General features: G+C 52.4%; 1 protein-coding gene across 5 annotated transcripts in view; it reads left to right on the top strand.

Moving 5' to 3' along the window:
* PPP3CC (protein phosphatase 3 catalytic subunit gamma) overlaps positions 1-18,201 on the top strand; it is a 35,418-nt gene extending 17,217 nt beyond the window's left edge. For 2 of the 5 annotated variants that reach the window (XM_075444850.1, XM_075444851.1), the window contains exons 3-15: positions 263-387; positions 6,313-6,424; positions 8,479-8,624; positions 8,805-8,944; positions 9,525-9,602; positions 9,683-9,777; positions 10,476-10,601; positions 11,538-11,615; positions 12,424-12,450; positions 13,367-13,448; positions 13,801-13,898; positions 16,441-16,470; positions 17,699-18,201. In XM_075444850.1, coding sequence (XP_075300965.1) covers positions 263-387; positions 6,313-6,424; positions 8,479-8,624; positions 8,805-8,944; positions 9,525-9,602; positions 9,683-9,777; positions 10,476-10,601; positions 11,538-11,615; positions 12,424-12,450; positions 13,367-13,448; positions 13,801-13,898; positions 16,441-16,470; positions 17,699-17,877 — 1,316 coding nt within the window. In that variant the 3' untranslated portion in view covers positions 17,878-18,201. The remainder of the gene's footprint in view (positions 1-262; positions 388-6,312; positions 6,425-8,478; positions 8,625-8,804; positions 8,945-9,524; positions 9,603-9,682; positions 9,778-10,475; positions 10,602-11,537; positions 11,616-12,423; positions 12,451-13,366; positions 13,449-13,800; positions 13,899-16,440; positions 16,471-17,698) is intronic. The other 3 variants (XM_075444854.1, XM_075444853.1, XM_075444855.1) reach the window with 3 other exon arrangements.
* Positions 18,202-18,207: the final 6 nt, after the last annotated feature.

The raw sequence follows: 18,207 nt of genomic DNA, 5'->3' as shown, positions 1-18,207 counted from the left end.
GGGCCGTCTAGGAAGCACAGGCCGCTCAAAGGAGCGGGTTTTTTGCTGTGCTCTTTCCACCAGCAAGGTTTTTAAATTGCCTGAACTCTCAGAAGAGAGGATTTTGCTGGTGTAGATTGAGTACATCCTTGCAGAAGCTGGATGTAAAGCGGGGGCAGCTTGGGTCAGGGCACAGCCAAGCTATGCTCCTTGTTGCTATCGTGACCTTTCTTTTCTTGGCATGTAATTCTGTCCCTCTTTTGTGCTGTTCTTCCTCCCCTAGTGTGCGGTGACATTCACGGGCAGTTTTTTGACCTGATGAAGTTGTTTGAAGTCGGAGGATCACCCAATAACACCCGCTACCTCTTCCTGGGAGACTATGTGGACAGAGGCTACTTCAGTATAGAGGTGACAAATAAAGCTGAGCCTGGGGCTGCTGGTGCTAAACTAACCGAAAGTGTTGAACTAAACTAGCAAGTACAGACTTCTCCTGTGCTGGATTTTATGCTCCAGTCTAGTTTTGCGTGCAGGGAAGAACAACAGTATGATTTTTGGCCAAAAAGTGATGTCCAAATGTCATGATTTTGAATTGGACCCTCACCCAGTGACAGAATGAAACAGCAGCAGTGGGGTTAACGGCTAAATTCTGGCTTCTGAACTCGAGTTTTAATATCACTTGTAGCTGTCAGTCAGGGGAACACGAGGGAGAGTTGATTGTATGTTGCAGGCAACAGGATCCTACCAGGCAGTGGGAAGCAAAATGTTTAAAAACTTGCAGGATTCAGCTTAGCAGGGAAAAGAAAGCTCTACACTACTGAGTCACTGCTTCCCTACCGTCCCCCTGAAAGCATCAACCCTGCGGTGCCGGAGACGGGGTTGGAAAAAGGAGCAGTAAATCCCCTGGGCTGTTGTACATCTCGCTGTGACCCAGGAGCTCGATGCCGAGGCGTTTGTCTGAGTACCTGGCCGTGCTGTGCCCGTGTGAGGGTCTCCTGGCCACCATAACGCTGTCACCTTACAGATGTCAGCCGAACATCTGGCGCCGTGTTCGGGTTTTGCAGCTCTGTGGGTGCCCCCGAGCGAGCGTTGGGTAACGCTGCGAGTTGTTGGTCTTAAAGGGCAAGGTAAAATCGATGGGTCCCCGCGGCTGCTGCTGGCTCGCTGCTGCCCTGCGAGCGGCAGAGCAGGCAGGGTGGGAGAGCCGTTAGCAAATGCCGCAAACCCCGACGGATTGCAGCGTTCAGGTTTCGCAGAGGCAGAGCCGAGTGGAAAAGCAGCGCTTATTCCAGTTGGAAGCGGCGTAACGGGGGGCATCTGGGGAAACGGGGGCATGGAAGGGGGCAGAACTGGCCTGGAATATCAGATTCGGAGGTTTCCCTTCGGGGAGGGAGGGTGCGTACCACAGTGCGGGAGCAGCTGAGCTGTTGGCTCTGCAGAGGGGTCTTTCGCAGTTAAATTTTGGGGAGGAACTCGCGGGCAGAGATGAAGGCGGCTGACGCCAGTGCTGCTGTGAAGGATCCTGCGGAGGATTTGGGAGCGTACCGCCGGCAGCTCGTGCTTCAGCCTTGCGCTCCCTGCGTGCCCAAACACTGACGGTGAGCCAAGGCGTGGCGGCGAGCGGTGTCCGGGGTAGCGCGGACGGATGCTGGAGAGGTGGGGTTGCGGCGGTCGGGATTGCTGGTGCTGCTGGCAGGAGGAGCCCCGGAACCCCTGGGGAGGAAGGGGAAGAACAGGCATCTGACCTCTTGTTTAAATGGCTTGGCTTGCGTAAATGGGTTTTGCAGTATATTTACCTGGAAAAGAGATTATATTACTGCACGGCAACTCTTTCTGAGATAGGACAAGGATTTTTTTTTTTGGTATTAACCAAGAAACCTTCAAACAACAGTTGTCATACCCTCTGTCTACGCATGAATTTTGCAGATCCTGGGGGGTGAAGTGCTTCTCCCACTCTTTGCTCTTACCCTCTGATGGATCTGGACATTGGAGTCTCACTCCCAGATCTGCAGAAAAGAGTGCCGGAGCTGGGGGTCGGTGCCCTCGTTTCTCTCTGCTGTGGTAATATGGGAGAATTCCAGGGTGATGGATGAGGAGTCTGCCTTGGAGAACAGAGGTGGTGCGTTGAGGCATTTTACTTTTTTGAGGAGGAAGGTCTGAAGGTTATAGGTGAACCTCACTGGGTCTCTGCTGTGGCCTGACACTCCAACCCAGGGCCTGTGCAAGGCAGCCTGGTGTTTTTGGGCTCAAGAGCCTTGGGGCAGTCAGTCTTCAGCAACTCTGAGCGGAGAGTTCTTATTTCAATGCTGCTCTTGACCCTCGTCCTTCCCCTTTCCCCCCGTGCTGCAGAGGGAAAGCCGCCGAGCGCTCCGTTACCCCACAGAGCCAGCATTGATCTTTCACGAATCAGGGTGGGCTTTGATTAGTACATGCGGGGGCTGATCCAAATGTCACTGATAAAGCAGAATCTAGAAGGGTTGATTCCCTTGTTCCTATTGATGTGTGCCTCTTCTTTCCACCTACTGCAAAGAGCAGCCGATGTGTTCTGAGAGATTCCCACCTGGGTGTGCAGAAACCGGTTTCTATAGCGAAACCGCAGGAGGTTTGCTGCTGGCGTGGAGGTTCGCTGCAAGCAAAGCGTGGACGGCGCCGAATCGGTGTCTTTGCGCTGTGTTTTTTTTTTTTAAAGACTTCTATAAAACCCAGAGCTGTAGCAGCCGGCCTCCGAAGTGCAGCGACGGCCGATCGGTGAATGTTTTGGGTTTGGGGTTTCGATGCCTGTGTCCCCGCAGCTCAGGTGATGGAAAGGCGTCCCGGTTTCCCTGTGCCACTGGGAAGCTGGAGAGAGCCAGCATCCCTGGGCTTTCATGAGTCACCACGCAAGCTTGTGCATCCATGTGCTGGGTGGGGATGTTGCCGAGTGCCTGCCTGGAGCAGCTGATAACCGTGACCTTTTAACTGGATGAAATAGGAGGTAATTGTATAATTGCATCCTGATGCAGGCAGTCGGGGAAACCAGATGCAAAACTGGGGGCCAAGGAGGTGTTAAGGCAAACAGCGTGGCTTGTTAGCGGCCCAAAGAACCCTGGCAAGCTTTCCCCATGGCTGTGAGTGTTTGGTTGTCAAGGTAAAAGGAGCAGTTTGTGGTTCAGACAAAACCTTTAAAAACCCCAAAAGCCTCTGTTCATCAGCTCAGCTGGATGTCTTCAACAAATTATTTCTGGGCCTCTGGCTTAAGGAAGTTCTCATTTAACAACGTTCATTCCCGGTAAGTATAATGAGGCCATGAAGCGTGGTCTGGTTGTTATTTCTTTCAAAGGAAAGAGTTGTGGGGGGAGAGGGGAGGGAAGCAGCCGTGTGAAAGCTGCGACGGCTGGCGGCTGGTGGGAGAGGACTCTGCAGAGCCTTGGCTTTCGGTCCGTGCCACAGAGCCCGCTGCGGCAGCGAGACTGACCTGGGCGCAGCCTCAGACGGGGCAGCGAAGGGGCTGCCGGGCAGCGCGAGAGCCGGGCTGGACCGCTCCGTTTGGAGACGCTGACGGCGCGGCATCCCGAGGAAGGACTCTCCCGTCAGTCTGCAAGGGCCAGAGCCGCTCGCTTCCCAGCGCTTTGAGCTTCTGCTTCCCTCTCCTAGCCCTGCTGCGAGGGAGGGCTGTGCCTGTGCTGGTGAGGGACCATCGTGGTCCGCGGAGCCAGAACTGCCGGAATACAATGAATAGAATTGTTTTATTAAATTATAAAGTGAAACAATTATTATGACCAAAAATAGAACCTATGGAAGGAGTAGATGTATCAGTAAAGGTGGCGTGATGATGGCATACACCTTTGCCAGACTAGTTTTTCAAATCCAATTACAATGAGACACATGATCATTGCCTAATTATGGCATTGTATGTGTGGTAATCTTGCCAGGGTTGAATGCACGATTTTAGCTGGAATAATATCAGAGAGATCCGGTCAGTGTTGTAAGGCGTGAGCGAAGGTGGGCTCGTGGGCCGGCATGCAGGAGTTCTGCCACGCTGCTTCTCCTGTGTCTGCTCCGGGAAGAGCTGGCAGGCTCGAGGTTTATAACCTTCTCGTAAAAGCTGGGGTCTGTAGGTGGTACGAGAGCTGACGGCGTGGCTGGTCGCGGCAGGCTTGGCAGCAGCCCCCTCGCATTTGTGCGGGATTCACGTAGCGATGCCTCCTGCGGTCCCCCCGCCGTGACCTGCGGAGCTTTCCCCTTGCGAGTGGAAGGCGGGGAGCCGAGCCTGGCTTTGGGCTTCAAACCCATGGGCGGAAGAAGGGGAGAAGTAGATTATCGAAGCCCGGTAAGCCATAATTGTCTCGAGTTGCTGCTAGGCTGTTGTAAGCACGCGGTGATCAATTCCTGGGCGCAGTGCCTTGAAAGGCTGGGGGAGGGATCTGTACGAAACGCCAAGAAGCATCGGAAGCATGCGAGTGTAGAAACCTCCCTGGTTCCTCGTGGCAGCCCCTCCGGAGCTGGCGAGGGCTGTTGGATGTCCCTTACTCGCCGTCACCCCTCTGATACCCGGCAGCCCCGCGGCCTCACGAAATAGCTGCGAACCCCGGGGAGCTGCGGCGGTACCGGAGGCGTTTGCTCTCGACGCCTGTGGTTTGCTTGCTGTGTGTGCAGGAAGAATCGTGGTGCCGAGTGACTCCGTTCACTTCCATTTCGCTTTAAAATGTATTTTTTAATACCTCTTCTGCAAGTCGCTGAGCTTCTGTACATCCCGAATCCTCCTCTTCACTGAGGGTGTATCTCGGCTCTGAACCAGCGATGCCGGGGCTGGTTGCTTGCTCCAGTCCTCCGCCAGTCATTTGGTTCATTTACAGTGCCTTTCACTTTTTGGTTCTCATGCTAGCCTGGAAAAGTGACATTTAGGTTGCAAACACAAGAGGTTAAAGCTTTAAACCACAGAATAATTATAAATGGTTTTATTGGGAGCTTTCCTTCTTATAACAGATGCGATAAAACGTGATTTTTGCTAGCCCTAACCACGGGTTAAATTACCTGCCCCGGCCCTGTTCATTTCTAGAGTTCAGATTTTGCAATCGAGTCTTTTTTTTCTGTGGGGTTGAATTCTGAGTTAGACACGGACGGGTGCTTTACAGCTGCCCTGGGTTTTAGGGATCCCTGCGTGTAGCTGAAGTGATTAATGTACAGCTTACCTTGCAGGTTCAGTGCTGAAATACCACGATCTAAGGTGTCTGTACTGGGAACTAACTTGAAACTGGTTTATTTTGGTTCTGGAGGTTGTTCCCATGCCACAGCAGCTGGCTCCCGGAGATCTGTGCACCAGATCAGCCATGTTGTTAAGCGTAAAACTGTTGACAGACTTCACGGTTCGCGTTCTCCAAGTGTGTGCCGCTTCTGTAGCATGTCAGCTGAAAGGGTAAGCTCTTATTAGAGACTTTAATCCAGACCGTCAGGCTTGCTGTCGTTCTGGGTTGTCCTTCCAGCGCTCGAAATCAGCAAGGGAAACGCGATAACGTTTCCCCGTGCTAGATGCTTGCTGATTGAGCTGTCAGCGTGACGACGCATAGCGCAGGAGGGCAAGCGCTCTTGCTCTCCAGCCCTTCCCTCCCTCACGTAGCCTCTTTGGAAAGCCACCACGAAGGATTGCTGGGAGCCTGCCGAAAACGACGGTTTCGGTTTGGCTTTGGTCTGCGCCTCATCAAAGATGAGCTCGTTACAGGTGTTGCTGCTCAGACAGGGGATGTGCAAAGCCCGCTTCAAAGCCAGGAGGTTTTGCTAAGCTTGTTTTTTGGCTAGGCTTTTCCTGTTTTGAACTTGAACTTCACATGACTGTCGCGTAAGCAGAAAAACGGAGGAGGGGAAAGTCTGGGGGGAAGATCAAGTTTAATTTTTCTAGCGTTTAATGCCCTTGATAAAAAGTCTAGCAAAAGATGGCTGGCTGTTATACTTGATGGTCTCTGGTTTCGATCGCAGTGGGACATCTGGAGCGCACATCCCGCGGCGCAGCTGCTTTTGCTTCGCTGCTCTGAAAATGGGCGCTTTCTGCTTCGGTTTCTGCTGGAAGGAAAAGCTGCCCCCACCCAGCCCGGAGCCGGTTTCAGTTGAATGCGATCTCATTTGTCACTTCTCCAACTCGGGCCTAATATAGAGAAACGCTCGGTGTGGCTTCCCCCCCACCAGCGAAGTTGGCCAAGATAAGATCTACTGCCGATTATGGAGCTGGGTTTCTATCAGGGTTCCACTTTGAATTCAGCTTGTTGGGTGTCTTCCCAGAAACACTTAGCGAAGTCTACGGATGATTAGTGCCCTATAAAAGGTTTTTATTACATGCCATTCTCCTCCTTCCCTTTCTTGCAGTGCGTGCTGTATTTATGGAGTTTAAAGATAAATCATCCCAAAACATTGTTCCTCCTTCGAGGGAACCACGAGTGCAGGCACCTCACAGAATACTTCACCTTTAAGCAGGAATGTAAGTATCAGCAGTGTAAGGATTTAAATATATTAACGTGCTGTGACCAGATAGGGGTCTTAATTTTTCTGCCTGCCAGAAGTGGTATCGGTTAGGGCTGGTGCTGGTTTTTTTCCTGCATGCACAGCTCTTCTCCTTGTGCAACTCCTGCTAAAAAAACAATAAATACATATACACACACACACACACATGTCCTGAAAAGTACTGGGTGCATGTTGGCGTGGCCTTCTGGTTAAGAAGAGTGAGCGTGGATGGAAGAAATGCGAACCCATCTTCCCCTTCTCCTCGCCGATGAGCCAGTTGCACGCACCCCCCTCCCTGACTTTCAGGCCCAGCAACATATAATTACTGCCAAATGACTTTCAGCTCCAGATTGTGCAGCTGGGATCAGTGATTACAACTGGCAGCAAATAAAGGATTTGTTCCTCAGTGTTTGCACTAGGGAGAATCATTACCTTTAAGATCATTTTAGTTGAGTTAAAGATAGTTTTGTGCCAGCATTTACATATTTTTAAACCAATGATGATGAAAGGTCGAGGAATGGCCCCTCTCCCCTGAGGATGACCGTCATTCCTCCAAGCAATAAAGAAGGTGTACGCCAGCAACGTGCTATTAGGGAGTCGTCGCTCAAGGACCCGACCTCGAGAAATAGTTACGGGCAAGGCACAAGTCCAGTCTTCAGCCCTTCAGCTCTGGGTGCTGCCGGACAGGGTAAGCCTGATAGGTACCGAGATAATGACGTCTGTTTACTCCGAAATGAGTTAGAAAACACCAGCCAGCTCTCTGCTGGATACTGGAGTCGTCAGATGGTGGTAGATGAGCTCCTGTTGAGCTGGGCTCGATTTGAAGCAGAAAGCCGGAGGTAGTGGTGTTTTTTTTTCCCTTTGGGAAAGCAGAAGAGACTGCCTTTCCACTTCCTCTGTCGTAGCGTGCAGCTGAAAAAACCTGTTTGTAGCTCTGAAATAAAGCTGGAGGAAAGGTAAACTTTCCAGTCATGCACTTTGCTTTAGACAGAGACGTGTTTTATAGCAGTGACGGGGCTTTCTCGAAGATCTGGCCGTGTTAGCGTATTGCCGCTCTGCGAAGGGGCTGCAGATGCAAGAAGACACGCGCCTGCCGTGTGGTGATCTCTGCCTCTGCTCTCCCTTCTAACGGGAAGGGCTGGGAGTTATTTCTGAACAGACTTGGAGGCTTGCTGTAAAGCTAAGCTGCTTTCAGAAAGGCCGTGGTAGCTCTGTTGAATGTCTCGAAACATCCTCCTCGCCTCTGTTTAGATGAGGCTTCCAGCGGAGATTGTGATCACTTGTAGCCCCGAAAGATCCTGCGTGAAGATTCGTTGAGCTGCAGGCGTCTTGGTCACATTCTGCCTCGGAGCGCTGGTGTCCAGCTGAAAAGGCAATTCCTATCTTAAATGATTGTGTAATATTGCTGTGCCAAATTAAACAGCCGCTGCAGTTCCCAGTGTGGAATCTGCCTGGCAGCTGAGGCTGGTAAGACTCCGAGTCTGGAGGTGCATGCGAACGTGGGAAAGCGGAGGGATGGCTGTATTGGTATCCCAGGTTTTCTGTTACCGTGGCAAGCACCTAACCTCTTTTCTATGTTAATCTTAGTGCAGGTGTTCTAGAAAATAGCTTGAAGGGAGATTAGTATTCTTGACCATGTCCAGATTACTGTGAAACCTTTTTATCTTCACATCCAACAAGCATTTTCTCAGTCAGCATTTTCACTAATACACGGGTGCAAAGTTCGGCTTGGTGGGCCATAGACGTGGAGTTTCCGTATCACCTTAGGAGATAGGTTCCTTGAGCTTAGTTATCAGCTCTTTGGCTGATCAAAGCTTTGCTGAATGGTTCCTACATCGTGTAGGTTTGGATGCATGAATGACTCCCCTTTAAAAAAAAAAAAAAAAAAAATAAAAAAAAAGAAAAGGGTTAAAAAAAAGGGGATTAAAAAAAAAAAGCTCTGCTTTCAGCCTGAGCAGTCTTTGTTGTGTAAATGGGTAAATGAATTCACTTCTCCCCTCTCTTCTTCCCCCTGTCCCCCCATCTTTCCAGGTCGAATCAAGTATTCGGAGCGAGTGTATGATGCGTGTATGGATACATTTGACTGTCTTCCTCTTGCTGCCCTCTTAAACCAGCAGTTTCTGTGTGTTCACGGAGGACTGTCTCCAGAAATCACGTGTCTAGATGACATTAGGAAAGTAAGTAATCTCCGTGGTCCTTTTGCATAGCTTACCATTAGTCCCGTGGTGAACGGCTTGCTTGATTGCTGCCTGGAGCTGCAGGCTGAGGCTGCTGCGCTCTGCGTGTCCACGCCGTCGGGCTGTGTGCGCCGCTGCAGCTTTCACCAGCGTTGTCCTGACTGTGGGTACGTTTTTCAGTTAGACAGGTTTAAGGAGCCGCCAGCCTTCGGTCCGATGTGTGACCTGCTCTGGTCCGATCCGTCGGAGGATTACGGCAATGAGAAAACGCTGGAGCATTTCGCCCACAACACTGTGCGAGGCTGCTCCTATTTCTACAGGTAGGTGGTGTTTTAGGGGGCTCTGGTGGTCCAGAGCTTTTTCTCTCCCCTTGCACTAAGACGTGTGGGGAGATAAATTGCTATTCAGATCACTCTGTGGGACTTGACGGTGTACCTGGCTCTGAAATAGTCTTCAGTTGGCTCTAACGTGCAAAATTGTGTTTGTTTTTTCTTCTCCTGTAATACTGAGCTCTCTTTGGGTACGTTGCTCTGTGAAATTGTGGTATAGGACAGCAGAGATGCTGCTTTTAGCTGGCAGGGTGCCTTTCGAATGGCTTTCAGGCATTGGACAGTACCAGGAGCTCGAGGAAATAATCTTTTCCCGTCTAAAAGAGAAGCATTTGTGCTGTCAGACCACTTGTAGCCAGGCTGATAGGGAGGATTTGGCACCAGGGGTCTGTTTAACAGAATGCTTTGCAATTAATTTTCGAATGATGCAATACATACTGGCCTTGTTTGGGGATGCTGGACACACAAACCGAATGGATGCTGCAAGTGGCTGGTTCCTGAAGCCCAGACCGTGGGTGCTGTCTGTTCTCCTGTGCTACACGCTGATGGGTCCCTGCTTTTTCTTTTCCAGTTATCCTGCAGTTTGTGAATTTTTGCAGAACAATAGTTTGCTATCTGTAATCCGAGCTCACGAAGCCCAGGACGCTGGGTAAGTGCTGCAGCTACTCCGTCTGCGTTCGTGCCACCCGTGGCAAGACCAGTTCGTGTAACACTTGACCTGTTTTTCAGGTACCGAATGTACAGGAAGAGCCAGACAACAGGCTTTCCATCGCTAATCACAATCTTCTCTGCACCAAATTACCTAGATGTCTATAACAACAAGGGTAAGGCTGACAAGGCCAGGTCACTGCTGCTGTTTAGGTGGCAGCACTGTCCTTGGACCCTTAGGAAATCCCTCGCCAGCTTCCCTTGCCTTGCCCGCTCCGCCCTCTCCTCTGGTTGCATTCTTACGCAAGAAATGAAAAAGAGCTTGATATGTTAAACTGACAGCAGCTGGGGAGCTGGAAGTGGCTGGGTTCTCTGGCTCGAAGACTTAATGTGTTACTGTGGCAATTAGCTGTCAAGTTAGAAAGCCTAGAATAATGCTTTCATTTCCAGCCACATGACAACTGAGCGCTGGTGATGGATGCTGCCATAAAAGAGAAGCTGCTAGTACAGGCAAGCTTTTAACTTCGCTGCACCCCTAAAACCGTATGAGTACGATGGGGAACTTTCCTCAGCTGTGGGGGCTTTTTTCACCCCTCGCTTTGGATCTTGGCCCTGAGCTCATCACTTCTGATTTGCATAAATTTTAACAGCTTTGTTAAATTGATCTTCACTATATCGATGAGCTTTAGTGAAACAACATAATGGGTGAACTGAAAAACTGCTGCTTAAGCCCTCTCGTTTCGGAGAGCTGCTGGTTTGATTCTGCGTGAGGGCAACCTCTGGCTGATAATGACGTTTCGTTAGCACGAGTGCAACTCCCAGGAGCCGACGCAGTGCCTATGGACACGGGTTGTCTTTCCTTTTTCTCTCCTAGCTGCTGTACTGAAATACGAAAACAACGTCATGAACATCAGGCAGTTCAACTGTTCCCCTCATCCGTACTGGCTCCCCAACTTCATGGATGTCTTCACATGGTCTTTGCCTTTTGTAGGGGAAAAGGGTAAGAGATGTTTGCATTTCTGCTGTGAGTTGCCCAGGGACTGGTGATAGCACCCCGAGTGTTACAAACCTGTCCCACGGGCTATTAAACGTGTTGGGAGAGTGTTGTAACTCATTAGTAGCACCAGAAGGCAGTTTGGGTTCAAGGAGCTCTGCGCATTACCGGGTAGAATTTTGTGGAAGTAATTGATGATGCCAGTTCTAGAAAGCTTTGACCAACAAAACGTTCCCTTCTTGCCATTTCTGCCCTGCTGATGGGGCCGATCTTGGGTGGCGTAGCCCCACCTCAGGATCTGGAGACGTTTCTCTTGCTCTGGGCTTGCAGCAGAGAAATTAAAGTTTCCCGTTGGCTTGTGGCCCACTGCAAAGGAAGCATTCACTTCAATTTAAAGGCTTGTTTCATTCTGACGGGGGCGAGGCAGCTTAAAATACGACCAAGGCTTTGCCTCGATTTCTCAGCAGAAGGGTTTTTTTACATCTCCCGATGAGTTTAAATTCCACCCCAGTGCCGTACGTCTGGAGCATGACTTCAAGGTCCGAAGTGCCAAGGGTGAGGCAACCAAAGGTTGAATTCCCCCCAGAGCCGACGTCCTTGGAGGCAGGCGGCCTGCTGCGCGGGTCGGGCTGGGGAGCTGGGACCTTCGGCGAGCCCGGGCTGTGCCGCAGCAGTGCTGGCACCCCGCTCCCCACGTCTGCTTCATCTGCGATGTGCTTGGACTGCATCCACCTCCTTGGCAGAAGGTGTAAAGTGTGTCGTCTGCTCTGGGTACTGCTGCGAGGTACCAGCAGTATGCAGCTAAAAGTGTCTTTGGGCTGCCACTTCCAGAGTAGAAATGACCTTGAAATCTTTTGCTTGTCCAGCTCGTCCTCCAGATACCTCTGTCTGCCAAGCGCCCGTGCCAGGCCTCCCTAATCTTCCTGTCTGTGCTTCTTACAGTCACAGAAATGCTCGTTAACATCCTCAACATATGCTCCGATGATGAGTTGATTTCAGATGGTGATGAGACATTGGAAGGTAAAAAACGCTGCTGCGCCCGCGCTGGTAGCAGTGGGGTGCAGGTGGGGAAGGTGTGTGGTGCCAGCTCGAGAGCCATCAGCGCTTGATTTATAGCTGGATGCCCAGCCAGGGGCTCCGGTTCCTTTTTGGCCAACCCTTGTGCAATTCTGGGTAGGAAACTTTTTTTTTTTTTAGTTCCTTTGCTGTTCAGTCACAGAGAAATCAAATTATATTCACTGCGACAGACGCTCCTTGCCAGCAGCTCTGGAGAACGGTTTCCTGCTCCGTACAGAGACCGCTTCCCAAGTGGTTATTTTTTTCCCCCAATTCAAAATTTTCTGCACCAAAATTATCTACCCTGTCTTCTCATCTGTTGCAGTGAACTCCTCTGTAAAGCGGCTTCTCATCTCGCCCCCAAAATGTAGAATGCAGTTTTTGACCCCGGTTTCCAGCTATGCATGGAAGGGGCGAAGCAGTTGCCGAGCTGATCTGCGCTTTCTGTATGGGGGGGATGGCTCGAGGGCGAGGTGGTGGCCTAGAGGAAGCTCAGGCGTGGACGTGGGGCGAGGAGCGGGGCCGTGGGGGTGCGGGGTGCTGCCCGTGCCCGTCCGTGTAGGGTGGAGGACAGTCAGTCCCGCGGAGAAGCAGAACACCGTTGTGGTACAACAAGGTGCCGCTGCTTCGGTCGACAGGTTGGGACTTTAACCCGCTTCTCCCATTGCATTTCGTTTTTGTTTTTTTTCTTTCTCCCTCCCATGAAAATTAAATTTGTTTCTTCTATCTCTGTCTTCATCTACTTGTTTCTTGGTGTCTCCTCTCCCTGAAGATCACTACATTTCAAGCTATCAGAAAGGTACCCAGCTAGAATTTGCTACAAGCTTAATTTTCACTGCCTGTGCCACCAGATTCCTTGGAGTGGATTTGAATAGCTGACTAGTTGGGCAGCCTCTTCATCCCCTTTCAGTTTTAACATAAGCGCCGTGTGTTTTTTAACCCTTCTGCGTTCCTCCAGGAACTTGAGAAACGGGGTCACGTTTCTATCTGACTTCTGAATGCAGCCACTTAGTGCATGGCTGAGCCATCGGTGCATGTTAGACCTCCGGTTTGGCTTGTACTGTCCTAATGTGTACTTGGGCCATGTGAGGAATCTCAGCTGAGAGGAGATGTATTTGTTACCTCTTGTACTTTGATTTTTTGTTTGTTTTCAGTTACCCTCCATGCTTTTCTCTCCTGTTGGGTCTGTGTAGCGGAAGGGGAGTTCACGTATCTCACTTTGTGTTTGTGTGGGGTCAAAGCAGAGTTGCGAGGCTCCGGCCAGCCGTTCACTGTGCGCGTTGGATGCCAAAGCTGATGCTTGCGTGACACTCCTCCCCGCGGCGAGCACAGCCCGGTGTTCTGCGGCGTTCATCAGCAGACTCGTCAGTGTTCTGCCTTGCAAAGCTGTGTCTACATGGCTGAGTCATTTGTGTTACATCCTGTGTAGTGTGATCAAACCTGGTGAGCTTCGAACGAGACCTGTCCGATCCGTTTCCTTTGGTGGTTCTGCTCTCTTTAGACCTTTAAGTCCGTGTGTCATCTCGTTGGTGTTGCCCTTCTCACTGCCATCCTGACCGCCATCCTCTCAGCACTGTTCTCTCAAGAGTGTAGCTGTGAATCTGTAAACCATGATTTCTTTTCCCGGAGTCAGGCAGGTGCTTCATATTGACATTACCTGTGCCTGGAAAGCAGGAAGCCTTAAACATGCTGGTGTTTGTTTTTTTCTCCCTAAGGTGGGACAACAGTCCGTAAAGAGATCATCAGGAATAAGATTAGAGCCATTGGGAAGATGGCACGTGTCTTCTCGGTGCTTCGGTAAGGAAGCGGCTTCTGATCTGGGGTCTGAGTTTCATTTGGGGTCTGGGTAACGGGGGACGTTGGTCAGGGCGCACCGGGCACGCAGAGTCCCACTGGGGGAAAATCTTCCGAGACCGTCGCTTCGGAGCGGGTGGCAGAGGCTGGAGGGGGTGGTTTCTGTGTGCTTGGCGGTCTGACCCTCGCAGAAACCTTCGTCTCGGGCAGCAGCACCTTTGCCAGCAGAAATGCTGCCGGTTAGGTGTGTCAAGCCCTCTCAGGATGCATCTGCTCTGCCGTAGCTCTGACGCGTCGCGACTGAGTAAGCAGAGGTCTGGTGTTTACGTCTGTTTGCGATGCCTCTTGTTCGCAGGGAGGAGAGCGAGAGCGTGCTGACTCTCAAAGGCCTGACCCCCACAGGTACACTGCCCCTGGGAGTGCTCTCGGGGGGGAGGCAGACCCTGCAGACCGGTGAGTACGAGCGATCCTCCCCTCTGCGGTTCTGTGCCGGGCCCTCCGCTGCCCCAAACACTGCTCGCTCGGTGCCTGCAGGTGCATTTCAGGGTGCCGGGCGACCCGAGAGATGGGTCAGGCCCGCGGGGAGGAAGGATTCAGAAATAGGAAAAAGCAGAAATGTAGGTGGGGATGTGGTGAGCCTTCCAAGATGTCCCCGTGTACCCTCGAGAAGGGGAGCGTGAGAAACAAGACAGCAAACACCCCGCATAAAGCATGTGTATTGCTTTATTGTATGTTTCTGCAACGATTTTTGATCGTTTGTTTCCCTTCTAACGCTGCATGATAAGCATCCTCTGCTCACCTGTCGGCTGCTGCTGTGTGATGGCCTGTAGGTGAATGTCAAAGCAAACACGCCTGCTTGTTTGTTCTCTGTGAAACGAAACCCCTCCGATTTCAACCCTGGGAAGTCGTGAACCCCAAGCAGAGGAAGCTGAGATTCACGTGAAGGAAGGAGGTTCTTCCAGGCCTGTGTGTTTCACGTTGAGACTTCTCTCGGCCCCCTGGTTTTGATCTGGTTTTGGAGGTTTCTGTTGCTGGCGAATGCTTTGCTCCATCCCTCGGGAGCCAACTGCTCCGTCTTGTTAGCGTGCTGAGAGCAGGGCTGAGCTAGCGAGCTGGGGACTCGCAGGGCAGGGAGATTGGCCGGTGGTCAGGGAGGGAGTTATCAGAGTAACGTGTGTCCCCAGAGGGAAGCCTGTAATCCAGCGTTTTAATCCTTTCCTGCCGCCAGCCTTTGAATGCTGGCATCTCACCAGCCTGCTTTCCCCTTCCCATCAGCGCTGGGTGATTTCCTGCGGGCTCAGGACAGAGGGCTTGTTCAGGGATTGCCGTGCCTTGATTAAATAATTCGCAATTGAGAAATGTGTAAATATTGCTGCCCGCTCCTGGGGGTGGAGGAGATGTGATACCGCTCCCGAACTCCTGAGTTTCTCTGCCCGCAGAGGAGTATGAAGTTGGTTTTTTTTTTTTTTTTCTTTTTTTAATGGCAACCATAATGGTTTCTGTCGCCCCGGTTCTTCTGCAGGCCTGGGAACAGAGCCTGAGTGGGAAGGCGGCTGTCGCAGCTCGGCTCGAGCGGCCGGCTCGCTCGTGTGCCGCAGCGTTGCCCCAGCCGCTGACGGTGCCTGCGCCGTCCCCTCCCGGGGGGTTCCTCCGAGGGGCTGCCAGGCAGCTCCCCCGGTAACGAAGCCGAGATCTGCGCGTCCCCCCGAGGCAGGACAAACAAGCTGGACCCTTGCTGCTGCCTTACCCGACCCTGCTCCTGTGGCTGCTGCTCCTGGCACCCCGTGCTGCTCCCAGCACCCCGCTTCTCGTGCCCTTCTCACACCCCTTTCCTCACTGTGCCTCCTTCTCTCACCCCTTCCTGTGCTGCACGTCCCTCCGCACCGCGCCGTCGTGCTGGGAGCCCGTCTGCTTGGCGGGGAGAGGAGGGGGCTGCCCCTCCTTTGGGGTGCCTCTGTACCCCGAAAGAGGAGCGGTGGGGCTGTGGGTAGCGACAGCGGGGCCCCTTCCCTCCCTGAGCCTCCTGCCAGCCTTTCGCAGCACAGCTCAGCAAAATTGCCTGAAGAAAGTCACTGGATCTGGAGCAAAGATGTTCAGCCACAACTCCATTCTTCCTCCGTGGCCTCTCTAGGACCCTGTGGCCTTTATATTGTGTCCAAAGCAAAAAAAAAACGTGGAGTTTTGAGGCTAAAAGCAGGGGATCTGCTCTAGCCAAGGGCCTCCTCACAGATGTTGAGGAAGGGACTACCAAAACTTGGCCAGCTGCTGCGGCAGACCTAGGAAGGGGCACACTGCTCAGCTTTATGGTGCCTGGTTGCTTGGTAACTCTTGCAGGAGGAGGAGCTGAAGCCGAACTGGGTTTGAAGCATCAGCCTGTTCTAATTCAAGGCGTCGGGAGCGGAGCAGCCTGGTGTCTGCTGCTGCCTGCCCTCCCCCGGGGAACGCACAGCCCCTCTCTTCCCCACTGCTCCAGAACATCATGGCGTCCCTCAGGGTCGCTTCCCTTACGTAGCTGTGGCCTTGCTCTGGGGTGAATTCCACATCATTTCCCTGCTGAAGGTGGCCAGGGTGCCACAGAGCCGCCGGGCTGGGGGCAGGGGGGCTGTAGATGCAGGTGGAGACCCGTGGCTTAGCCCGAGCCGGTCACCGTCCCTGCCACCTGCACGCCGCGGCAAGCCGTCTGTCCGCTTCTCTGCTCCCTCCCGTCAGATTTCTCTGTGTGACGAGTCCAGCGGACGCCAGGAAAGGAGACTCCCCGTGTCGGTGCTCAGCAGACGCTAACCCCGAGGGAGTCCCCTTTCCGCTTTCCTCTCGAGCTCCTGTCACCTTTTTTTCCCCCCCCCTCGCCAGTCGGTTTTGATTACGGTCGTCTGCACTGGGGCTGGGAGGCTGTGGGCTCTGCGTCGCAGCGATGACGTTGGATCACTCACTGTCACTCTTTTGTTTTTTTTTCTCTGTCTTCATTTTTGCATGCCACTGTTCTTCTGTATTGCAGCCACAGTAGAAGCGGTAGAGGCACGGGAAGGTATGGCTAGAACCCGGCGAGAGACTCGAATCATCTCTGTGTGCGTGTGTGTGTGCGCTAACTTTAAAGAGCTTTATACGCCTTATGGAAGCTTTTTACTCTTGCATCACCAGAAGTGGGGGAGGATGGGCCCCTGCTGGGAAGCGAAAAATACACAGTGGGCTGGTTCAAGTCTATTTTTTGCCTTAACGAGGCTCTTGGTGCGATACCTTCGTTCCGAGAGCGCCCGCTCCCCGGAGCGGGTTGTGCTCTGGTGTCTCAAGACCCTGGCACTGGGGTCCTGCCGTCTCCTCTCGGATGCCTCGTGCCCGAGTTCGTCCCCCGGCTAACCCAATCTGCCAGCACGCTTGGCCAGAATCCTCTGGGAGACAGCAGGGTAATTCTCACCTTCCCCACAGGTGGGCCAAGCTGGTCCCGGTGTGGAGAAGCCGTGTTCTCCCTGTAGTTCCTCTAGAAATGACAGATCCATCAGGCTGATGTCTGGGGAGGTTTTCTCCTTGACAGCTCCACTCGTATGCCTGTGTGGAGAACTTCTTGATTACCAAGGGGAGCTTGTTTGTAACCCAGCCAAGCACTTGTGAAAAGATTTGGCATGACCCCCTTTTTTCTTAAATTATCTGTAAGACGAAGTGGTGAGCCATTTGGTCCATACCATCACCACGAGGACGATACTCTCTGTCGCCCAAGACTCTCTGCGCGTCTCCTGGTCATGCAAGAAGCGTTGGGTCTGCAGCCCGAGGACCAGCCGCTCCCCTCTCCTGGTGTTGCAGCGCGTGCCTTGTGTCGGAGTTCGAGCCTTGTGGTGGTGTCTTTCTTGTGTTGGTTTGGTTTTTGCCTTTTTATTTTATCTATTTATTTTAGTGTGGTGTTTTTCAGCTGTGAAAGTTTCCCGAGATTTCACTGTGCGGGGACGTTGAGCACTTGTCTGGGCTTCGAGTTCCTCCTACTAAACGGTATTAAAAGAGAATCCGTGAGGGAGCAGAGCTGGGTCCCTCGGCTTGGCCGCTGTGACCTGGCCAAGCTCAGCTCCCCGGCTGCGCTGTGGTACCCACGCGAGCTGGCGATGCCGAAAATCACCCGCGGCCCCGTCTCCTGGTTCCCGTAGCCAGACACGTGCTTTCTGTCGCCCTGACTCTGTCCCGTACGTGTCTGGCGTGTGCTGGAGGGCTCCTGCCCGGCCACCCGCCGCTCGGCCTAACTCTTCTGTCCCGGCCCTTTCTCTCTGCAGCCATTCGTGGGTTTTCGCCGCAGCACAAGATCCGCAGCTTCGAAGAAGCCAGGGGGCTGGATCGCATTAACGAGCGCATGCCGCCGCGCAAAGATTCAATGCACTCAGACGGGCCGGTGAACTTGGTAACCTCAACAAACTCTGCGGACAAGAACGGCACAGGGAAGAAAGCCCAGTAACGGTCCGAGCGCCCGATCTGCACCACTAAAGGATCCAAAACTTAATGAATTTTATTTATTTATTATTGGGGTGGGGTGGGGGCAGGGGAGAAACCAGCTTCACCTGGAGGCACGTTCATAATCCAGTTTGCATCCGTTCTGTAAGAAAGGTGACCATTTTGTAATTTTTTTATTTATGTTCAATATATAAAAAAGTCCATCTTTTTTTAATTTAGAAACCAATCTAACTGCTAGTGCATATATGAAGTGTTGTGCTGTACAGCTGACCTCTCCTCCACGAGAGGCGAACCTCCACGGGGGAGGGATTAAAAGCAACAAAACCCAGTCCCA

This window comes from Opisthocomus hoazin, chromosome 28, assembly GCF_030867145.1.
Source record: "Opisthocomus hoazin isolate bOpiHoa1 chromosome 28, bOpiHoa1.hap1, whole genome shotgun sequence".
In the NCBI taxonomy this organism is placed as follows: Eukaryota; Metazoa; Chordata; class Aves; order Opisthocomiformes; family Opisthocomidae; genus Opisthocomus; species Opisthocomus hoazin.
This window is presented reverse-complemented; position numbering and strand designations above follow the sequence as displayed.